Raw genomic sequence first — 25,173 nt, forward strand, 5'->3', positions numbered from 1 at the left:
TCGAGTTTGAAACACCACTGGTTTGGAGATTGCCCAATGTGAGACTACACATTTTGAGGGAAGTGGAATCAAAGGAGTTTTTTTAGACATTTATATGGCAATAAATTGCTTTCATTACCTCTGGGGAGCTAATTATTTCAGATGAATGGGTCAGGGAGGGCCAGGGGACATTTTGCAGAACACAAAAAATCTTGAGTGTGAGATGATTCTCGCTTACCAAGATCCACGTTTACAATGTTATCAGGAGGGAAAATATGGAGAACTAATTCTTTCAGGTGGTGGAAATAAGAACATTGGGAAATATATTTTAATTTAGTTATATAGGAAAGCTTTTCACACATAGGGCTGCTGTGATCTGTGATCATTTGAGCGCTGGACATGCAGAGTGGGTCAACTAGAACAGGCACCTTGCAACGTTAATCAGGATCAAAGCAATCTCTGAGACTTGGTTTTGATCTAATATTTTTCTACACAATTGTCTTCTCCCAGATGATTATATATCTCAGGGTAGGGTGTGAAACACATGGCAAGGCATCACAATGATGTGTGACAACCAGAATGGAGTCGTAAGTCCTTTTGCACTCACGACTTTCCATGTGCTAGAATGTATATGTCCTTGGATGTTGAGAACCACTTGAGGATTTTGGGAGCAGCCAAGATTCTCCTTGTCTCTGCTGCATCTGTCATGCGGTTGATGATTAGTTGAGTGTCTGTAATCCTGAACTCCATTTTTGATTCTTGAACAGGGTGGGGCGTGTGAGATCTCCAGCAAGAATGAGCACAAAGACTTCATGTGTTTGTTGCATTCTCTGGGGAGAATCGGGCTGTTGGAAGACCAGCTGATGTCAGTGTGGTCTATCTTGTCCTCCATTCTGCAACTTGGCAACGTCTGCTTCACATCCTATGAGGTAGGTTAGACAAGTGCAAACTTAGAATGATTTCCACCATCACTGTAGTGCTGGTACGGAGTAGTTTTGGTTTACTTCAAATGCCCTTCATACATATGATGTCTTCTTGACATCTGACTTTGAGCATAACACTGGGCAAGATATGTTAACAGAATGAAAATACTTGCATTTCTTGAATGCCATTCATGACTTCAGCACTTTGTAACCAGTAAAATGTATTGCCAATACAGCCACTGTTGTATTATAGGAAGCATAGGAACCGCTCAGCACATCATCGGTGCCCCGCTCCCTGCCATGGATGCCCTCCACCGAAAACGGTGTCTGAGACGGGCCGGGAAAATCATCAAGGACCCCTCTCACCCTAACCATGGACTATTTGCCCTCCTCCCATCAGGGAGGCGGTACAGGAGCCTCAGGTCTCGCACAAGCAGGCTGAGGAACAGCATTTTCAATAACACCATTACACTGCTGAACTCAGAGTCCCGTCGCTAGCTATCTTTAGACTCTCCCATGTGTATACATTTGTATACATTTATTGCCTATGTACCAGTTTAATTCATCCACAGTCCACACATTGTTAACCATATTTTTATTTTTATTTGTATTTTTATTTTTATTTCTACTATCTTGCACTATAACCAGACGCTAAACTGCATTTCGTTGTACCTGTACTCGTATTTGTGCAATGACAATAAAGTTGAATTGAATTGAATTGAATTATAAGCAATTTACATGCAGCATAAACAGAGAAAATGACCAGAATACCTGTTTTAGGCTGTTGTTATAGACAGTGATACAATTATTAGCTAGGACACTGTGGAGAACTTAATTGCCGAGGACTTTATTTAGGCTAGCCAGAAGAAGAAACTTCCAAACTACCATCAGCACATCTCCTACAGCAGCAGAAGATCTAACACTCTTGCCCACTGCTATTCCACTATCAAAGACCCTATCCACCTGGCTGTCATGGAGAAGGTGTCAGTTTACACTATCATGAATCATCCTACCATAAAAACATACTAAGGATGGCCAACAATATTTCTTCTGACCCCAACCACGTTCTGAACAGTGAGTGCAATTTGTCACCATCAAACCGGAGATATAGGGTTCCAAAATTTAATAAGGTTAGACTGAAGCACTCTTTGGTCAATCCTCGAACTAAATACGGCACTTAGTCCCAGATCCCAGCTCACGCTGATGGGCCTCAAATGTTGTCTTCTGTTATTGTAATGTTGTGTTGAATGTATGTATTTTGGGATCTTGTCTTGATGTCTTAATGCATGACTTCAAGTCTCTTTTACCTTTTATGTGATGCTGTAAATGGAGCTGCTGCGATGCAAAACAAATTTCAGACTTTGTTCTGACAATAAAATAATATCGTATGGTATCGTAATTGTTCCTCAAGTGCTAGCATAACATTTATCTTGAGCGAGTTGTAAATTGCCATCATGATGATGGAGGTGAATTTCCTTTGTTGGTAAAAGGGATGGCACTTCACTGCCAGATGTTCCAGGTGGGGTGAGCAGGAGTTGGAGAAGGCCATCATGTCCCCGCGCTGCAAACAGTTTGCGTGAAGCAGACACCACTGCCTCTCCCGTTTATTGATGACATTGTCCAGCCCATGTGATGGATCAAGTAACCTTTGGGCTAGAGAGCTGGGGATGAGCCATGTCTTTGTGCACAGCATTCCCGCTTGGTCTTCTGCTCATGGATAGGACTGTCAATCAATTTGACCTAACTCAGATACTAGAAACAGACAATTGGAAATGGAGATGGACATCTTTAGTATAGTTTAGTTTAATTTAGAGAAACAGGCCCTTCACCCCAATGAGTACACGGTGACCAGCGATCTCCATACACTAGTACTATCCTACGCAATAGGGACAATTTACAACCTTTACCAACGCTAATTAACCTACAAACCTGTCTTTGGAGTGTGGGAGGAAACGGAGCATGCGAGGAAAACCCACGTGGTCATGGCGAGAACATACAAACTGTGTACAGACGACAGCACCTGTAGTCAGGATTGAACCCGGGTCTTTGGCTGCTGCGTCATTGAGCCGCCCATTCTGCAGGACAGGAAAATTTAATTCTTATTTGAATATTTTATTTGATTATCAAATCATCACTAGCAGCTGGAAACTAACAAATCTCATCCATACGGATAATTGTCTAAAGGTCTCCACACTTTCCAGGCTCACACCTAGTACCTTCAGCTGATTTCAGCAACAACCCCACTCCAGACCTCACGCAGCAGAGTGAACTGTGGGAAAATGCGACTAGCCTCCATCCTGACAAGAATCCGCATGGATCGAATGCCGATTGCTTAATGTCTAGTGTAGGATGAACAACATGAGGCACAAAACAAATGCACAGAATACAAACTCCAGGATTAAGTTGTGAAGTCATGTAATTACTGTTATAAGACTGAAGGTATTCAACAACACTATTGGTCAACAATACTCCGGGGGCGCTGTTCTGGCAGCAGCCATGTCAGCAGTGCGTCAGTTTTTTCAACTTTTTTAGTATGTTTTAAAGTGTGTATTTAATGTTTCTTTGTGTGTCTTGTGTGGGGGGTGGTGTGGGGGGGGTAAGGGGGAAACCGCTTTGGTCGCCTCCTCCACGGAGAGGCAACTTTTTCCAGGTCGCCTCCCCTGTGGCCTAACATCAAGGATCGGCGCGGCCTTTCCCGGAGACGTGCCCGGGGCTTCACTGGCGGGCGCAGCGTGGACTCTCGGTGTGGAGCGGGTGAACCCTCGCTGGGGCTCGCTGGAGGGGAGCGCTCCGTTTCGCTGGCCCGGGGCAGCCGGCAGCCTGAAGCCGCAGCCTGAAGCCGCGGTCTGCAGAGCTCCAGCTGGTGCGGCGTCTACAGCCCGGGATCCCTTGTGGGGGACCCGGGGGAAGAAGAAGCCATCACTGCCGGCCCGCGGCCAACTTCTACCGCGGGGCCGGCATGGACTTACCATCACCCCTGGAGGGCAGCTTCGACCGCCGGCCCTGCAGTCTACGGTGCTTCTGGCTGCGGCGGGGACTTTAAATCTTGACCGCCGGCCTGCGGCCTACAACAACTTAAAGCCGCGGTCTCCGGTGAGGAAGAGCCGATCCTGGACTGACTCTGGACTCTGGTCCTGTCCACGGGGGGAAATGGAGGAGGACTGGCCAAATGTTTGTGCCTTCCACCACAGTGATGAATGCTGTGGTGGATGTTTGTGTTATATTTTGTGTGTTCTTTATTATTGTATCGCTGCTGACAACCCAATCCTTGCCGGGTCACTGCTCGTGCGGTCGACCGGTCGGTGCAGAGAGTAGCTTTGAATGTTTGTCTCTTCGTTACGTTGTTTGTGTCCCTTTCTTTTTTTTAAAAAGCTACTGTAATGCGCCCTTTTAAATTGCCCCTTGGGATGAATAAAGTGCTTTCAATTGAATTGAATTGAATTGAAAACGTTAGCAAATCCCAATCGGTATCAAATTATGTATAACCATGTAAACACGGAGCCACGGGGAGAAGAGGAAAAGACCAGCCTAACCTCACCCCCACCCACCCTTCCTTTGAGCAGGAGCTGGGGATTAAGTTGAAGAGCAAATTTTGCCCATGTTCCCTTTTATAAACAGTGAGAGATTGGGAAGTGTTGAAACAGAAAACTGACCAGATGCAGCAGGGCATTAGGATGGCAATGGTATTTTGGACTTAATTACAAGAGTATTGGCCCTGTCTCACGGTGCGAGTCCACCCACGAGTGATCCCGAGTTTAAAACAAATCAAACTCGTGGTAATCACGTAGAATTAACATAGCGGGAACGTCGGAACTCATGGACGTAACTTAGCGACCCGTAACGGTAACGGCAGGTACTCGGGAAACTTGTTAACTCGTGAAAATCTTTCAACATGATGAAAGATTTCCACGAGTCAAATTTACTCTTGAAGTAAAAATGTTAAACTTTTAAACTCATTGTAAGAACGTAGCTAAGTTACGTCCACGAGTTCCGACGTTCCCGCTACGTTAATTCTACGTGATTACCACGAGTTTGATTTGTTTTAAACTCGGGATCACTCGTGGGTGGCCTCGCCCCGTGAGACGGGTTTATTTGTGTATAGGAGCAAAGATAAATCAGTAAAAATATATATAGTTCTGGAAGATTAGAGGGTGGCAAATGCTGTACCATTATCTAAGAACGCCAGCAAGGACTAGCCTGGGAATAATGGCTGGTGTGCCTGATGTCAGTGGTGGATAAGTTATTGGATGTGATACTGAGGGACAGGATCTACTGGCAATCAGATAGACAGGGACTTTCTGGAGATAGGCAGCTAGTTCGGATTATGAACATTTCTAGCTCCAAATACAAAGTTGTACAAAGGCAATTGTCTGAGCTGCACGGAGACAAAGACAAGCTTACAATTAATGTTTTCACTTGGTGGAAGAGCAGTTATTTGGAGCTAGATAGCAGTGCAAGGAACTTATAATACTCATATTAGTCCAACAGATGAAGAATGACGAGGAAGGAAAACTAAAGTTAACGCTTGTTAAAATACTCCAAATACAGCTAGTCCCCCAGATTACGTCAGTTTGTGAGTTGGAAATGTAGCTACTGGCAATATATCGAAATAAAAACATAGGCCAACCAAAGGCAACATGTAGTGAACCAAGGCAACTACGTTCCTGCACGGCGGCAGAAGATGCCAGCCGCTGGGAAGTTCACCTAGCCGGTGTCCCAACCACTTGTTCATATGTATGGGCGGTACATAAGTCGGGCATTCATAACCCGGGGGTGGCCTGCATAGGATTGCATTTTAATGCTTGCATGGTCATGCATGGGTTGTTACATGGAGGAAGTGTGAGAAATGCATTAAGCTGATAAAGTGTTTGTATTCATTACATTATGTTTGTATGCATTAAGCATACATTAAGTGTTTGTATTCATTACATTATGTTTGTATGCATTAAGCATACATTAAGCGTTTGTATTCATTACAAGGCAAGGTACAGACCTCAGTCTGCAACACAATTAGACAGCCCAACTAACCATCAAGTTTTGTTAAAGTCTGTGATTTCATTCTATTGTGTGCATGCTCTGTGTAGATATTAAACGTAGCGCTCTACGTACATGTGCAAAAGATGATTGAAACCGCCACTCTGTAGATATCATTTGGCCTCTTTAGAGCACCAACTTTGGGTATCCTGGTGTCTGGTCAAGAGCTGCTTTTCCTGGCATCAGCTGGCAGTGGGCACACAGGCGGACTCCAGTGTGATTGGCAGCAGGTGTAGCTCAGGAAAGAGCTTGGGCGTAGCAGTAGAGTTGCTGCCTTACAGCGCCAGAGACCCGGGTTCGATCCTGAGGTGAGGACTGAGATGAGGAAAAACTTTTTCACCCAGAGAGTTGTGAATCAGTGGAAATTTCTGCCACAAAAGGCAGTGGAGGCAAATTCTCTGGATGTTTTCAAGAGAGAGTTAGATTTAGCTCCTAGGGCTAAAGGAATCAAGGGATATGAGGAAAAGGCAAGAACAGGGTACTGATTTTGGATAATCAGCCATGATCATATTGAATGGCAGCGCTGGCTCGAAGGGCCGAATGGCCTATTCCTGCACATATTTTCTATGTTTCTGACTTTGGGTGCTGTCTGCAAGGAGTTTGTACGTTTATTAAGGCTAGTGACCTGTGTGGGTTTTCTCCGGGTGCTCCAGTTTCCTCCCACAGTCCAAAGACGTGCAGGTTTGGAGGGTAATTGGCTTGGTAAATTGTAAATTGTTCCTAGTGTGTGTCGGATAATTTTAGTGTGCGGGGGTCGCTGGTCGGCGCAGACTCGGTGGGCCGAAGGGCCTGATTCTGCGCTGTATCTATAAACTAAACTAAAGACCCTGATATAAAACTAACCCTGTGGGTTGTTTCCCAGGACGGGTCCCAGGAGTTGGCTGTGATAGTGAGTCACACGGAAACACGGACTGTGGCCAATCTGCTGCAGGTCTCATTGGATACACTCAACAGCGTCATCACGCAACGAATGACGGTGAGTAGCAAACAACACAAGGACAAACAAACTCCTGGGATTGGGGATTCCAGGCAATACAACAGGTGTATGACAGGGTCTGAAGAAGGGTCTCGATCCGAAATGTCACGCATTCCTCTCTCCAGAGATGCTGCCTGTCCAAGCATTTTGTGTCTATCTTAGGTATATGACTTGTTGTGATAGATACACGTGGTTTTTTTATGGACACAAGGGACTGGAGAAGCTGGTTTGCAAAAAAGACACAAAGTGCTGCAATAACTCAGCGGGTCAGGCAGCATCTCTGGAAGGCACCTCACAAAGGGATAGGTGAGTATGGCCAAGTTTAATAGGGATCGATGTGAAAGGTGAGATGCGTAAGGAATTAAAAGTATTGTATATGAATGCGCGAAGTATAAGAAGTAAGGTGGATGAGCTTGAGGCTCAGTTGGAGGTTGGTAGATATGACATTGTGGGGTTTACTGAGACGTGGCTGCAAGAGGATCGGGCCTGGGAACTTAATATTCAGGGTTATACATCCTACAGAAAGGACAGGCAGGTGAGCAGAGGAGGGGGGATAGCTCTGCTGGTGAGGGATGGAATTCAGTCTCTTACGAGGGAAGACATAGGGACTGATGAGGTCGAGTCACTGTGGATTGAGTTGAGGAATTGTAAAGGGAAGAAGACACTAATTGGTGTTATCTACAGACCCCCAAATAGTAGCCCGGATGTAGGGTGTAAGTTGCAGCAGGAGTTAAAACTGTCATGTAACAAAAGTAATGCCACTGTGGTGATGGGGGATATCAATATGCAGGTAGACTGGGAAAATCAGGTTGGTTCAGGACCCCAAGAAAGAGAGTTTGTAGAGATTGCCTCCGAGATGGATTCTTAGAGCAGCTTGTAATGGAGCCGACCAGAGGAAAGGCAATTCTGGATTTTGTGTTGTCCAATGAACCAGATAAGATAAGAGAACTCGAGGTAAAGGAACCGCTTGGAGGTAGTGATCATAATATGATTAGTTTTAATCTGCAATTTGAGAAGGAGAAGGTTAAATCGGAAATGTCAGTAATGCAGTTGAACTAAGGGGACTATGAAGGCATGAGATGGGGTTGGGGAGAGGAGGGGAGGAGAGGAAGGGTTGGGGAGAGGAAGGGTTGGGGAGAGGAGGAGGCAAGCAGATTCATTGTGACGTCATCAGCGAAAGACAGTCGTTTTTATTTCAAAGTTTTGTCGGATTTTTGAAATTTTTTATTAATCTCGAGAAATAAAGCTTGAAATTTTCAGATAAGGTGATTTCGGATTCCACGGGAAAAATCTCTACCGGAATATGTAAAAAATTTACTGTTGCCGCGTCGTTTTTTCGCGAAGATGTGATTATACATAAATAAATAAACACACACACACACATCCAAGATCAGAGTTTTATAAGTTTAGAGATGTAACCTCTGTGACCCTGGAATGAAGTCCTCCCAAATCTTTTCCTTTTGCCTGTTCGGTGATGTCAGGAAACAATATACTCTCTCATTTTCCTAACCCTATGGATTCTCAACAGCAGAATCTATGAACGTCAGCAATGTTTACCACCACACCTTGCTGCCTTTGCATCCATTGAGCCATTGGGCGTATCTATTAACTCCACCCAAGAGGTGGCTAAAGGTCAGGAGTAACTGAGAATTACATGACACTTGCAGAGTAGAGAGGCTTTTTAAGCTCTTTGGGGTGGAACTAAAAGACGTTCAGTAACAAATTAAGGCAGTTGTGATAAGGATGGTTTAGTGTTCCTTGTTGAACTGAGTACAATAGTTAAAACATGTTACAGCTGTACAAGACTTTGCTGAGACCACACGTGGGAATATTATGCGTGGTCTGGTCACCTAGCTGCAGGAAGTATGTCATTATGCTGGAAAGTGCACAGAATAGATTCACAAGGATGTTACTGGGACTGGATGACTTGCACAATGAAGAAAGACTTGATAGGCTGGGTTATTTTCCCCAGGAATGTAGGAGGTTGAGGGGTGACCTTATAGGTTTCTAAAATTATGCAATGGTTCAATGGTCACAGTCATGTCCGAAGAGTATGGGAATCTAAAACAAGAGAGCATGAATTTAAGGTGAGAGGGGAAAGATTTAAAAGGGACCCGAGGGGAAAACCTTTACACGGAGTGTGGTGGGCATCTGGAACAAGCTGTCAGAGGAAGTGCTACAAACAAGTACAGTTACAATGTTTAAAACACATTTGGACAGGTACATGGGCAGGAAAGGGTAAAGGGAATAAAGGGCCAAATACGGGCAAATGGGACTGATGTAGATGAGCATCTTGGTCAGCGTGGCCTGTTCCTGTGTTGTAAAACGTTATGATTCTATGGTTATAGGCCCCATGAGCAAGGAAACATGGGCAAGGAAACCTCCTCCTTCTTACCACCTACCATCTTCATTCAGCTGATGAATTAGTACTCATCCACGTTGAACAGTCTTGTGAAAAGCATTGAAAGTACTGGAGGTGGAGCCATTTAGGTGGGATTTCAATGTCCATCACCAAAGGTAGCTCAGTAGCACCACTGACTGATATGCTAATGGCCATTGATGCCAGACTGGCATCTCCAGTGCTCTCAGGTGACATTTACACTCCAGTATTCGGCTCGCCATGGCCCAGTTTGGGTTTTGCCAGGGACCTCATCATAAAGATCTCATATTCAATTACAAGTAATGTTGAGGGATCAACAGGAGAGCATGGGACCATAGGTGAGAAACAAGAGGTGGCAGAGAAGTAGAATGTAATGGTTTGAATTGCCTACACATTCTCGGTACCCCTTCATTCCCTGCACTTCCAAGTGTCTATCTAAAAGCCTCTGAACGTGGGGATAGAAGATACTATTGTATATTTCTCCCCCACTACCCCTGGCATCATGTTCCAGGCATCCACCATCCTGTGTGAAAAGAAAACATTCCTCGAACGTCTCCTCTAACGTTACACCTCTCTTTTAAACCTATGCTCTGTAGTCTTCTATGTACATGGCCTCTAGGTTTATACATGTGGCCACATTCTCAATCTAGTAAGAAGCAATTGGTGAAATAAAAGATTTCAAATTTGCCTTTTGATCTTTGCAGGAGACCAGTTATGACCGGATTTTCTCACCTCTGTCTGTGGAAAGCTCTATAGACGCCAGGTAGGCCGATGTCTGCAGCTAAATTTCTATGTGTGGTCCTGTATCCATGCACTTCCCTCTGGCATTCTTCACTGGCTTTATGTTTTATGCGAAATATTCCAGCAAGAACACACGTCTTTCCTTTTCTAAATATGTTTAGTAACTCCAGCTTTCCAATCTTTCCACATTACAAATTCCATCAACTCTGGAATCACTTCTGCACCCTGTCCAAAGCGTTCAATTCTATTCTAAAGGGTGGTACTGGAACGCAGCAACTAATTTATGGCAGAATCAATGTTTTAGAAAGGTTCATCATGGCTTCCTTACTCTTGTGCTCTTCCTTTATAAAGAAACCACAAGATTGCATATATTTTGTAACAACTTTCCCAATCTTTCATTCCTTCTCTCACCTCATTCACCTTCCTGGCAATCAAATCATGGCTCGATTGGTGGACTTGCTAATTAGCGATGGAGTCTCTTCCAAATAGCCCATGTGTTAATGGGGCCATCTCTCTGAAAGTGACGTTATAAGAAATAGGTTGGTAAAACATAGGTGCAGGATTAGGCCATTCGGCCCTTCGAGCCTGCACCGCCATTCAATATGATCATGGCTGATCATCCAACTCAGTATCCTGTACCTGCCTTCTCTCCATACCCCCTGATCCCTTTAGCCACAAGGGCCACATCTAACTCCCTCTTAAATACAGCCAACGAACTGGCCTCAACTACCTTCTGTGGCAGAGAATTCCAGAGAAGAAACCTTTTGGCACATTAACCTTTCTCAGTCAGGGAACTGAACACTTTGCATCCAGGAATATATGGAACCTTGTTCAGCCCGTTTTTTCAGATGGATCTATAAATTTGACGCAACACTTTAATTGCATCAACAGCGGATCAGTCTTATTTAATGTTCTTCCTTTGTTCATGTATGTGCACTGAAACCTGGTTTTGATCTTCTTAGCCGACTTGCACAAATTCTTTTTTCCCTTATGGTGCGATTTATCTCAGAAATCTTCCCGCATCCATTTCCTTCTTCTCAACGTTACCTTTCAGAGCTCATCCACCTGCTAATTTAATTGAAATCTCCCTCCCCCCCCCCCCCCTTCCCCACCCACCCAACAGTGAATTGTTTCACAGGGATGTTGGGCCCAGATCTGCACATGTCCCATCATTTTCTGAACTAGTCCCATTGTCCCTGGGGCAAGGGTAGCCAAAGCACTAGAACACCACTGCTGGAAGTTTACCTCCAACCCACACACCAACTAACACCATCCCATCATCGTCGCTGGGTGAAAATCCTGGAGCCCCCTCCCTCACAACATTGCAGGTATACCCACACCTCAGGGACTACAGCGACTCAAGATGGCCACTCACCACCATCTTCTTAAATGCACCTTCTCTAAGTGGGCGGCACAGTGGAGACCCAGGTTCAATCCTGACTACAGGTGCTGTCTAGATGAAAATTGTAAATTTGTACATTTGTACATTCTCCCTGTGTGCTCCAGTTTCTTCCCACACACCAAAGGCGTACAGGTTTACTTGGCTTCAGTAAAATTATAAATTGTTTGTAGTACGTAGGATAGTGCTAGTTTACGGGGATCACTGGTTGTCGTGGAATCGGTGGGCCGAAAGGCCTGTTTCTGCCCTGTATCTTTAGTCTAAAGCAACTAGGGGTAGGCGAAGAAATGCCGGCTCATCCCGTGAAGCTCACACCCCTTGAATGAATAAAGAAATACAGAGCTTCTCCAGTTTACAGTATTTGTACCACCCTTGGTTTTCAAGGATGAAGAAAGTATCTTCACTTGATAGATGTGCATTCCACGGGTCTACCAGTCTCTGTTACTTTCTCTTCACCACCCTCTCAATGCTATCCCAAGAAGACTGCATGAGGGGTGGTTTGGTACCATTAAAAAGATTAAGTACCAAGAAAGTGTCTTCAATCCTGAGTGTATCTGGCCAGTCACTATTTTTCAGCATCAGTTGTCAGAGATGTTGGGGGAGGAACAGTTGGGGTTGTTATTAAACTTGGCAATGAGAAGGAAGCCCAGATCTGTCACCTCCTTGAGAAGTGACCGTTTCCCTTGCAGCTCGAGGGAGGGGGTCACTGCCTTCAGGCTCCACGAGAAAACCTCCATTGCCCCATCTGACTGCTGTCCCTCAAATTCTGCTCATCTGCCTCTCCCATCCCAATCACAGTCATTTGCCTCCCTCCGCCCTCCATCTTGGATGGTCAGCCTCTCCCTTACCACTCGCACTGATGGCCAAGTTCACCTTTATTGTCCAGATTCCCATTCTCCTCGACCGCCCTGGACAAACCCACCATCTCACAAGTTGCTGATCCCTCCTCCCTCCTAAACACTGAAGGCTGATATTCTCTTCCTCTCTCTGCATCTGTCCCACTTGGGTGTCATTTGCGCGTCATTTACGCGACATCATTTACGCGTCACGACGCATGACGCGTGCGTCGTGACACGCATGTGACGTGCACATGGCGCGTGGTGAGGCATGGTGGCGTAGGCAGTGATACGCGGTTGCGCGCAACGCCCCAGGATTTTGGGATTCACAAAATCTTCGCGTGCCACCTGCGTGACGCGCAAATGACTCCCAAGTGGTACAGGCCCTTTATTCTCTCCCTGTCCCCCTCTCCCTGTCTCCCTGTCTCCCTCTCCCCCTTCTCTTTCGCCTCCTGCCGATGGTTGAAGATTGTTACGATGCCAGTAGTTTTTGTTTGATCTACTCAGGGACACCATTGGCAAGGCCCTCTACTCACTGCTGTTTGACTGGCTGGTACAACAAATCAACGAGTGTCTGATGCCAGCAGAGATGGACAGTTCTGTGGGAGTTGTAGATATCTATGGATTTGAGGTAAGCTTTTGTGAATCCTAAAATCCTGGGGCGGAATCATACGGAATTTACAAAATAAAATAATTACAGTATAGGGCTTTATGAAGATGGTGGGGTAATGGGATGTAGAGCCAGTACAGACTTGTTGGACTGAACGACCTCCGTACATATTGTGACCATTTTGTGACTTTGTGATAATTAGAATGATTATTGTACCTGTATAAGATTCCTGAGAAGAAGAGGTTTGGAGCATTGCGACTGGGGAGGAATCTGTGTTCATTGTGAATGTTTTCTTTGTCCGTGTGTGCTTTGAACGCTGTCTTGTGGTAACAGGGTTGTTTTTTTCTGTGCGCTTGTCCTCAGGATCTGGGCGTGAACAGTTTTGAACAGTTGTGCATCAATTATGCCAATGAACAGTTGCAGCAATTCTTCAGCCAAGCAGTGCTTACACAGGAGCAGGTAATATCTCTAGACCAGGGCACAGTGTCGAGTCTACTTCAATGGCCCATCCGTAGTTCCCTGTTACTGTGACTTCACTGCTCCTTTCTCCCACCTACGGATGAACTGAAACTGGCCCACTGCTTTCCACTCCTGCACACCCAATCCTCATAAACCGCTCTGCCCATTTCTATCCACCCATCCCTCTCTGAAGTACGCTGCTTCAACTTAATCTTCACCAAACTCTGCTCCATTTATCTCCCCACTTCAGCCTCAACCTCAAATCCATTCGCCAAGATGATGTAATGTTCTGCCCCTTCTCTTGTAGGATGATCTACACATGGACTCAAAAGGTTCTTCTTGATTCACTTTAAAAATTCCACCCCCACCGTGCCTTGCTCGTGAGGATGATCCCAGCTACTACTGGGGAAGTTAAAATCCCCAACTACTCTAACCCTATTGCTCCTCCACTTCTCTGTGGTCTGTCCACATATCAACTCTTCAGTCTCCTACTGATAGTTAGGAGCCTTGTAGTAAATGCCAAGAAGTGATTGCACCTTTCATTTCTAAACTCTAAATATATGGCCTCATTTGAAGAATCTTCTGGGACCTCCTTCTTCATAATTGTTGCGATGATCTCCCAAACCCATCACATTCCGTCACCTTCTCATCCATCACATTCTGCACCACCCCTCAATATCTCACCACACGTTTCACCCCAGATCTTAGTGGACCTCACTCCTCTCCACCCCTACCACTTTTCCTCACCCGCTGAGACTAATTACTGGAGACTAGCGATGGCAAATTTAAATATTTGTAGTTTCTGATTAGAAAGAATTTGGGGCTATTTCCAAAGGAGGAAATTTGACAAAAGGTTCTAAAATTATGGATTGTGATTGAATGAATTACTTACTCCAGCAGTAAAATGGTGAGGAATTAGGAGGAATGTCTTTGCTTCAGGGAATGCAAAATGTTGCACTTTTCAAAGGAATCTAAACATACCAAGGCAACAGGAGATGAGTGAGTAATGGGGTCCATTTTGGATAGCTCTGGGAAAGAACAGCATTGTGGGAAATGTAGTTCTTTAGATGAGATGTGCGACGAACAGCCTTCTTCTCTGCTATGACTCTGGTTCTACAGCTCTCGGATACACCTGGACTACATTCATAACTTAACCAAGATACTGAACCAACACAAAATCCCTTCAAATTCAAACAAATTGCTAATCCCTCAAAAGACCTTTAAGCCAAATAACTTTTTTCCCTCCATGACCCACAGGAGGAGTACTCTCGGGAACAGATCGGTTGGGCTTTCGTTCCTGTTTCTGATCGACAAAACTGTTTAAACCTCATCACTGCCAAGCCGTATGGAATTCTTCGGATCCTTGATGATCAAACCAGCCTCCCCCAGGTTAGATGGACTTTGTGTCCTCAACCTCTGGACCTTAGCTTAGGCCAGTGTGGTGGTCATGTATGGAGGGGCTAAAACTACCCATGGCTCTCCTCTGCCTTTCACATGGAACAGGGTCCCTGCTTGGTCTTGTCTTCTCTCTGTGCTTATCCACATATCATCTTTATGAGAGTCTAAAATATTCACTGTCTTCAACATAGGGCTTCCTTTAAGTGTAGAAGTGATAATTACACAATAATCATCACTCCTGGGATTTCAAGTTGTGGACATTGGTTTGGTTCATTTTTTCAGTTTATTATTACTGTCATGTGCTGAACTACAGTGAGAAACTATGTTTTGCTTACAATCTTGACAAATGCCACTGTAACCGAGTACATCAGGTGGAGCAAAAGAGAAAGGAAACAGAGTCTAGAACATAGTGTTATCGCTACAGGGAAAATGCAGATCAAAAAATATGCCTAGGCCCCAATCAAGTCAATTGGAATATTGGGAATTCATCCCTCGCATAAGAAAAGTCCATTCAAGAGCCTGTAACATTCAAGAGAAAGATTGGTAGGTGTATTTTACAAGATATGGAGTTAGTGTAGGAAAGTGGTACAGAGGTAAAAGATCAACTCTGTCCGGTCTTACTGAACGTTAAATTACACAAAAATGCTGGAGAAACTCAGCGGGTGCAGCATTTCCTTCGCTCCATAGATGCTGCTGCACCCGCTGAGTTTCTCCAGCATTTTTGTGTACCTTCGATTTTACAGCATCTGCAGTTCCTTCTTAAACCCATTACTGAACGTTAAAATTGGTTTCCATGAAACAGTCTGAGCAGCCACCTATGAGCATGGGCATTAGTTGTGCTGGACATTGGTATTGGTGATAGATGGCACGGGGGGCAGCTGGTAGAGTCACTGACTTGCAGGTACAGCAACTACCTTCTGGGTACGATGACTGCCTTGTGGGTACAACAATTGTCTCGTGGGTCGAGCAGCTGCCTTGCAGGTAAAACCACTGCCTCACAGATAGTCACTGCCTCACAGATAGAGCCACTGCCTTGCGTACACAGCCGCTGCTTTGCAGGTAAAGCCACCTGCCTCCCTGGCAGAGAGAGAGCCACTCAGGAGTTGTCAGTGCAGAGTTTCTACCTGTGACTGTAGGGGTTTCTCCTGAGTGCTCTATTTTCTACATCCTCGAGCCACGAGGGTTGTTTTTTCAACTGGCATCTGTAGTTGAGTGCTAGAACCCGGGCAGCACTGTGGGGTGAATTAAAAAAAAATGGGACTAATGTCGAATCAGTGTTAATGGGTGTTTGTTGGTCAAAGTGGACTCGGTGGGCCAAACGGCCTGGTTCTATGCTGTATTTCTTTATGCCTTTAGCACACTGTGATAGTTTATACTGTCATGAACCGTAACTGATTTATGTTTTTACGTTAAGGCTACAGATCACACTTTCCTTCAGAAATGCCATTATCAACATGGCAACAGCCCATGGTACGTGAAGCCCAAGTTGCCTCTGCCAGTCTTCACAATTAGACATTACGCTGGTGCAGTAACGTACCAAGTGAGTGAAAGCATTATCTCAGTGGTATTTTCCACTTTAGTTCAAGAACTTCATCTAACTCAAGTTGACAATTACAATGTAAAGTATTTGAAATTATTCCACCCGAGGTGCCATCGGCCTGGCATGTTGAGGTTGGGGAAAGAATGTGATAGATTCAGGGTACAGTTCTCTCCACATCAACCAATGTCCCACACAGGAACTGGAGAACCCCTCACTGTATCTCCCATCAAAACATCTACTAAAGGTAGGCCAGGATTTAGAGTGAAGTTTCTTTCACAGTGTCTCATATACTCATAGGGAAAAAATGTCATGGATTGGAAGCAGACTAAAAGTGTTCCATCAGTGGTCAAGTGTCAAGTGCCAAGTGTCGTTATGGCTATTTGTGCTTTAATTGTAACATTACTGTTGCACAAAATGATCAGTGTGAACCAGACTAAAGAATGTAGACTCCCTCCCATGAAGCACATGAGTGGACCATGTGACCTTGTTCATCTACAGTTTATAAAGAGCTGCTTGAGGCAGTTGTCAGAGTACACAGAGTTTGCATATTCCCCCTGTGACTGCAAGGCTTTCCCTCAGGTGCTCAGGTTTTACACATTCGTAACGTAGGTTAATTGGCCACAATAATTTTTCATGGGTGACAGAAGAATCGGGGAGGAGGTGTTGATGGGAAGTGAGAGAGAATAGATTACAGGGAAATACGTGGGGCGATCGGGATTGTTCTGAGAGTTGGTGTAGACTTGCTGGACCGAATTCTGTCATTCTACCTTTGTAAGTAAATATGTGAATTGTCCCCTAAACGAGACTCTCGGAGGCTTTGTGCTGCTTTTGTAAGCTATTGCTGATCGCAGCCACTGGACCTATTGTGTGTGCAACATCCTCATCAGCACTGAACACTGCCTGTTGAAGCAAGACTATTGCACCCGGCACATGGATTGTGCTTCACTTGAACACTGATTCAATCAGTAACATTCAATGTACTCGATTTGTACTGGTTGATGTAAAGATCAAGTCATTATTCAGCTCCAACTGTTCTACCAAACATATTACACAAAATTAAGCAAGCCATTCCTTTCACACAGGTCCATAAATTCCTGGACAAGAACCGTGACCAGCTCAGAACTGAAGTGATGGAAATCTTCATACACAGCAGGAATAAGGTTTGTGATGAACAGCTCAGGAGGGGGATGGGGAGCTGATTTATATAGACACGTCGCCTCGTCAGTGTTAGGGCAGTCACGGTAGCGCAGCGGTTGAGTTGCTGCGAATGCAGTGCCGGGGTCCCGGGTTTGATCCCGACTATGGGTGCTGTCTGTACGGAGTTTGTACGTTCTCCCCTTGACCTTTGGTTTCCTCTCACACTCCAAAGACGTACAGGTTTGTAGGTTAATTGGCTTGGTAAATGTAAAAATTGTCCTTAGAGGGTATAGGATAGTGTTAATGTGCGGGGATCGCTGGCCGGCGCGGACCCGGTGGGCCGAAGGACCTGATTCCTCACTGTATCTCTAAACTAAACTAAAACTAAAATATTGTGAGAGGGCACCTGGTTTTAAATCCTGAAGAAGTTCTATTCTGAAGAGTTTTCAGATAAAAGTGGTGTCTTCATTCTTCATACCTGTCTTACCCAGGGTAAAGGATTCAAACCCTAGTGGGCCTTGACGTAAGGTGATAGGGGAGAGATTTAAGAGGGTCCTTAGGTGGAACTTTTTCACTCAAGGGTAGCCCATATCTGAAACATCTCTAGACATCTCTATATTATCTACTTTAATCACTCCTTGTGGGAGTCATGTCCACATTCTCACCACTCTGAATCCACGTTCGGGTGCCTTGGTCTTATATTGAGAGCCACTAGTTATGATCTTTCCCATATTCCCAACATCCACTTTTAAATCATTCATCTTAAAGAGACGCATTATCATTAATGTTTTATTATTATTAATGTTTAGTGTTTCTGAGTCAGTCGTAACTGTCCCTGTATGTCATGTTGTTACTTGTGGGCGGAGCACCAAGGCAAATTCCTTGTATGTGAATACTTGGCCAATAAACTTACTTACTTACTTACTTGCATTGTGCTCATCCATTCCTGACATGTAAACCCGTACATTTCAAGATATTATCTTTGTAAATCCGCCCGGTACCCAGTGCCTCATTATCCTTTTCATAAAATGGTGACCGGAACCATATGCAGTACACCAAGTGTGCACTCATCATGGTTCAATATAGGTTTAGCATAACTTACCAACTTTTCAACTCTGTTTGTCCAGAATTTAACCCAAGTGTGTAGGGTGCTTTCCAGCTCAGTCTTTTGTGATTGGTGTTTTATATTAGAAGGTCTCTTTGTTTCTCAACTTTCTTTGGACATACACTTAACAAGATAAGAAGTGACCACCATTCCTCCTACCAACACGTGCTGCCTAACATTTATGTGTTCACATTTATTTGTCGCACTGTACGTTTATTAATATCCTCCTGTAATTTGTTTCAGCCTACCTCAGTGTTGACTATTCACCCAATCCACAATATGTGTTATCCTTACATTTAAAGATTCTGTTACTGATCCAAGTGCCTGAATGGTTAATGTAACTTGTGAACAATGGAGGTCTCAGAACTGATCCTTGTGGAACACCACTGGCAGTGGCGGACTGGCCAGGGTATCAGTTTGCCCGATGGCAAGTGGGCCCCTGATGAAGTGGGCCCCCTGTATCAAGTGGGCCCCTGATAAAGTGGGCCCCCTATATCAAGTGGGCCCCTGATGAAGTGGGCCCCCTGTATCAAGTGGGCCCCTGATGAAGTGGGCCCCCTATATCAAGTGGGCCCCTGATGAAGTGGGCCCCCTGTATCAAGTGGGCCCCTGATGAAGTGGGCCCCCTGTATCAAGTGGGCCCCGATGAAGTGGGCCCCCTGTATCAAGTGGGCCCCTGATGAAGTGGGCCCCCTGTATCAAGTGGGCCCCTGATGAAGTGGGCCCCCTGTATCAAGTGGGCCCTTGATGAAGTGGGCCCCCTGTATCAAGTGGGCCCCTGATGAATTGGTCCCCCTGTATCAAGTGGGCCCCTGATGAAGTGGGCCCCCTTTGTCTCCTGGCAACCAATATATTTAGACCCAGTCCGCCACTGACCACTGGATATCATCTTCCATTGTGCACTTGTTGCTGTGTGACCTGAGGCCAGCCAACAATCCCTTCCACTGCTTGCCCCCTCCCTCTGCCTTCTCTGATATCAGTCATTCTCTGACTTCTTCCACTATCCAAAATCACATACACCGGTTCATCAATCTGGTAAATACTGAGACAAAGTAATGATTTAACATTTCTGCCCTTTCCTTATCATAACCTGTGATATTTTTCAGCCTGACCCTTAATGTTCTCATTTCAATCCCAGCCTTTCTTATTGATGTGTTTTGAAAACATTTTTTGTTCTTTGACAACTTAATTTGGGGTTCTTCGTTGCCTTCTTAAATGTTTGCAGGGTTTAAAGAAGTGACCTGACCAAAAACGTCACCTTTCACTGTTCTCCAGAGATGCTGCCTGACCCACTGTGTCTTTTTTTGTACCAACATGTGCAGTTCTTTGTGACTATGTTGTCCAAATAGTTTCATGTGTTTCATGAGCAATCCCGCTAATGAGACATCTCCCCATTTACATCATGCATTCCTCAGCTGATGTCCTTAATGCATGTCCCTTTCCCTAACCTTTGTTCCCTTATGAAGCACGACTGTCTCGGTTTTTAAAATCTGTTTGATGACATATATTTTCCCTGCACTCTGAAGTACATGAAGGTATGCCATGCTGTTTCCCATTACCTCCCAAGCCTTCAAAGTCAGCATCTCTCAGCCTCCTGTTGCAGATGGGAGAACTACTGCCAGTATCAGGATTCCAACCTGCCTCAATGTCTTGCTGCAGATGATTTCAGACTTGTTCAAGAGGGCGCAGGAGAGTCTTCATCAGCAGAAGAGAATTAGGTGCAGGGGCCGAGGGCAGCGAAACCAGTCGCCGACTGTAGCTGCCAAGTTTCAGAATAGCCTGCTGGAACTGATCGCAAGACTGGGGAGGTAGGTAGCTGGACATTTGTGACAACTGTCTGTTCCTACTGCAGCATCCCTTCCCAATCAACTGAGATCTTAAATATAATTTTAATTAGGTTAAAAACCTAAGATTGTTGCGAGAGTGTAGAGGTAATATTTGAATGGGTCTGTTTACAATGGAGTAGAGAAGACAAAGAGTGCTTGGGTGACAATATTTAAAATTATTTGGGCATGGGTCTGGATTTTGAATGTCTAGTCTTTAGGCTGAGAGGTTATTTTACACACTGTAGGATGAACATTTGGAATGTAACACTGAAATCGCTAACAAGCAAAATTCATGGCAATATATCAGTAGTCATTAGATATAGGGTTAAAGGGAAGGATGGCAATAAAGAATGGAAGTGGTGTCTGAAGGACAATATGGAGGAAATAAATCTTTGCAGATTAAGGCAAAGTAGCTTTTCTCTGGTCCACAACCTCCAGGTAATTAAGAACATAGATATTAGGAGCAGAAATTGGCCACAGTCCCTCACTCCTTCTTCACATTCAGTAAGATTACAGCAGATTTGATCATTGCTCTCATCTGTTTCACATCCAATCCCCTTGATTCCCCTTTCATCCAGTATCAATCAGAGTCTCCAATATCGTGATATCTATAGCTTAACGGGTAGAGAAAGATCTACAATCCACCTCCAACAATACATATCAACAATTGTCAACTGAATAATATGGATCACTTACCTCAGATAGACACAACATGCTGGAGTAAGCCAGTGGGACAGGCAGCATCTCTGAAGAGATGGAATGGGTGACGTTATGGGTCGAGACCCTCCTTCTTCTTAAGGATCACTTACCTTATCTTGACAGTCACCTCTCCTCCAATGCAGACCTCAACTGTAAATACATCACCAACTCTGTTATGCAAGGAGGGATTTTACCAGGTTTGTGAGTAGAGTTTTTGAGGTCCATGACTTCCAAGTGAGGACTATATGGAGCTGCGACTTAGACCACCAATCGCAGACTCCTCAGAGCCCTTGAATCCTATCACCAGAGCTGCCTTTGGAAGATCCTTCAAATTAACCAGGAAGTCAGGTGCCTGAGGAGTAACTTTTTCAGACAGGTTCTACTGTTGTGTGCATATAGAACAATCTGCCAAAGGAAGTTGCAGAGGCAGATGGATTTGCAACATGTAAAGACATTCAGGGAAGTGCATGTATAACAAAGATTCTGGGGAATATCGGCTAAAAACAGGCAAATGAGACCAGCTCAGGTAGACGTGGTTGAGTTGGACCGTGCTGAATAATTCTATGACTATGAATGAATGAATGAATAAGTTTATTGGCCAAGTATATACATACAAGGAATTTGCCTTGGTGCTCCGCTCAAAAGTATATGATATTGTCCCTTTAAGTTGCCTTGGCACCATTGTCTGAAAATCCCTCCCATCAAAACTCCCTATTCTCTCCTTCTTAAGATCACATCATAAGTGATAGGAGCAGAATTAGGCCATTTGGCCCAACATGTCTACTCCTCCATTCTGAAGATGGGTCTCGACCAGAAACGTCACCAATTCCCTATCCAGAGACACTGCCTGTCTCGCTGAGTTACTCCAGCTTTTTATGTCTATCTTAGGTTTAAACCAGCATTTGCAGTTCCTTCGTACACAACTTGACATTATTGTCAAGTCTTCTAATGTTTCTGGGCAGATTCCCCGCTTGAAAGGGATCTGATTCATCCACCCCGAAATGATGAACTGGATTTCACTCAATGACCAAACCACTTCTTTTCCATTTTTTTTTCTCCTTTTATTTTGGCAGATTCAGCAATTAATAGTAAGATTAAACGAGAACTTACCAGTTTGAAGTTTGATCTTGATTTTATGAGGAGTTACGATGAGCGATTACGTGAAGAAGGGCCATCCGTCTGCGTGCGCGTCAATCTTCAAAGCAGCGGTGTTAAATCGCAGATAAAAAAGAAGACCTGAGAATAGTAAGATTGTGAAAAACTTGAACTTCCATATGACCTTGATAATATGAGGGTGGGAGCGGTGGGCACGTAATCGCTCATCGTAACTCCTCATAAAATCAAGATCAAACTTCAAACTGGTAAGTTCTCGTTTAATCTTACTATTTTACTTCGGAGTCACGTGAGTGACTACGTGAAGATTTCAAAGCTCTGTGATTTTACGCCGGTTACGAATCCAAGCGTCACACACTGAATGGATTGACCATGGATGCGTGTAATCATTAAAGCATTCAGACATTACGTAGTTAAGTAAAGAAACTGATGCTTTAAATGAAAGAAAAGTTTTTTAAAAAGTTACCCCTCCCAACCTTGGGGGGAAACTAAGGGACAGAACTTAAAATGGTACGTGCAAACACCCCCAGTCCCGTTATGGGTTTGTTATAAAAACCGGTGGACCGTTATTTCATTCGTCCATCCTGCAGCCACTAGGATGTCGTTAAGGGGCACGTCCATAGCTCTTGCTGCCGACGTAGATGCAGCCCTGGTGGAGTGAAATTTAACGATATAAATGTTCACTCCTGCTACCGCCATTACCTCCTTTGACCATCTGGAGATGATTTTAGTTGATACCTTCTGGTGTGGTTTTTAATGGCTGATGAGGACCGATTGTTCTGAGCCTCTGAGGTTCTCCGTAACTCTCAGATAGTGGTATTAGTACGTTACCACACACACAACCGTTGGTCCTCTGGATATGCCAAGAACTGGATCTCCATCCCTGGCATTCCTGGCCTGCTCTGTTTTATCAGGTTCCTGATTAGGAATGTTATGTTGTTCATATTGGTGGTCATGTAGTCCAACTGTAACTTTTGCAGTGTCTGGACTCTTTGTCAGCATACCACCTTCAGGGTTAGTTATAGGCGGTCCCCACTGTCAAAGTAGGGTTAGTACCACGCTCACATCCCATGTGTCCGTGTAGCTTGGCCTTGGAGGTATTAAGTTGTAAATTCCCTTCATGAATTTTGTTGTAAAGGGGTGCGTTCCTATCGACCTGTGCCCTGCTTCCAGCACCAGATAGGAGGAGAGTGCGCCTCTGGCACTATAGATTGCACTATAACTTTGTTTATAGTTATGGTACAGAGTTGATAGGAACTCCAAGACATCCGTTATCCGAACTGTGTTGTATTTGTTCGGACAGTCCTATGCCTTGAAATGGCCTCCTCAGAATCTGCAGACCAACAAGTTAATACGTTCATGTAGTGGATGATTGCTCCCTGTAACTGGGTTCACTAGGAGGTCCCTGCTCTTGGGTACAGCCATAACTGGCTGGACTATAATTCCCAATTTTTTTGGGAACCAGGCTTGAGTAGGCCAATCTGGCACTACCAATATGCCTGTGGCTTAGTCTTGCTTGATTTTGGTCAAGCATCGGTTTGTGAGACAAATTGGCGGAAAGCATACATAAACATTCCTCCCCAATTGAGGGAGAAAGCATCCACTGCCTTAGCTCCTGGATCCAGCTCGCAGGACACATATCTGGGTAACTGATGGTTTGGTCTAGATGCAAACAGATCAATATCTGGTATGCCAAATCGTGTAGTTATTTCGTTAAATACTGCCCGATTCAACATCCATTCTGTGTTGTTATTAAACATTCGTGATCCAGCATCTGTCACCGTGTTATATCTACCTCGTAGATAGACCGCTGTAACTCAAATATTCCTCTCGATACACCAGTGCCAAATGAGGTTCGACAATCTGTCGCAAGATACAGATTTTACACCACCCTTATGATTGATATATGCCACCGCAGTGGTGTTATCAATCTGAATTTGAACAAGCACAGGTTGCATATCGCTACAGAAAACCTTGAGTCCATATTGTGCCCCCAACAATTCTGGGTAATTGATTCCCTGTGTTGGGGAATTACAGACTCCTGCTCATTCCATCTGCCCCCACAGCTCTAGACTGTGTTTGTGGCTCCCCATCCTTAGCCACTAGCATTGGTCTGAACCACCGATGGCTTTCGAGCAAAATTTCCCTTGAGCTGTCTCTCGTTCTTATCCACCATAGTTTATCAACAATGGCCTCTGTTGGTAATCCATAGTTTTGCCAATTTGGCCTGCATGTAATCTGAGTGTTCGTTCCTTTACTCGCTGTAAATTCTGGTAATGCAAAGGCCCGTGACGTACTGCTGGAAATGCAGGTACTGTTTGCCAATTACACTCGCTGTTTGCCTGATAGATGGCTAGTATTTGACTATCAGGTCATAGCAGGCTTACTTAATCTTGTTGCTTGCCCCTAGGCAAAGTCACCAACATATTTACCGTTATTAATAGTAAATCCTAGGTAATCAATTACCCTTGTAGGTGTCAATTCTGATTTAACTGGATGGATGAGGTAACCAATTCTTTCAAACAGGGTTTTGGTTTGCTTTGACTGATGCTTCTGCCAATTCTTGGTGACTCCAAATTGAAAATGTCCTCCAAATATGCCATTACTATGTGGTTTTGAGACCTTTGTAGACCCAGAATTGGTTTCCGTAGTTTAGTCAATAGTCTGGGAGCTGCTGTCAACTCAATTGGCAGAGCCATGCCATCCAGTTAAACTTCAAATATCTCCTGTTCTTAGTGAATAGACACCGAATAGTATGCCTTTGAGGTTGATGCATGCCATGTGACCATTTTATAGGAAGCTCCTATAAAACAGTTGTTAGACCATAACAACATTTTACTGTTCTGAAAGTCTATACTGCACAAATGAGTTAAACCTGGATGAAGTGACATCCTCCATCTGTCACCTGTCCTGGAAGGCAATCCTGCCCAAAATACTGGGCCTGCCTCAAAGACAACTCCGGTCCGAGTTCCAAGTCTGCTTGGAACCTATGTATGTTGTGCAGTAAAATAATCACAT

At 44.5% G+C, this 25,173-nt stretch overlaps 1 protein-coding gene across 1 annotated transcript in view; it reads left to right on the forward strand.

The window, feature by feature from the left end:
* The window catches only part of myo15b (myosin XVB), a 156,268-nt gene that overhangs the window by 21,968 nt on the left and 109,127 nt on the right, over positions 1-25,173 (forward strand). Inside the window, exons 8-16 of the mRNA XM_033043975.1 lie at positions 747-908; positions 6,799-6,912; positions 9,997-10,055; positions 12,776-12,899; positions 13,242-13,337; positions 14,595-14,726; positions 16,150-16,275; positions 17,358-17,435; positions 20,177-20,325. Coding sequence (XP_032899866.1) covers positions 747-908; positions 6,799-6,912; positions 9,997-10,055; positions 12,776-12,899; positions 13,242-13,337; positions 14,595-14,726; positions 16,150-16,275; positions 17,358-17,435; positions 20,177-20,325 — 1,040 coding nt within the window. The remainder of the gene's footprint in view (positions 1-746; positions 909-6,798; positions 6,913-9,996; positions 10,056-12,775; positions 12,900-13,241; positions 13,338-14,594; positions 14,727-16,149; positions 16,276-17,357; positions 17,436-20,176; positions 20,326-25,173) is intronic.

This window comes from Amblyraja radiata, chromosome 26 (genome assembly GCF_010909765.2).
Source record: "Amblyraja radiata isolate CabotCenter1 chromosome 26, sAmbRad1.1.pri, whole genome shotgun sequence".
Taxonomy (NCBI): domain Eukaryota; kingdom Metazoa; phylum Chordata; class Chondrichthyes; order Rajiformes; family Rajidae; genus Amblyraja; species Amblyraja radiata.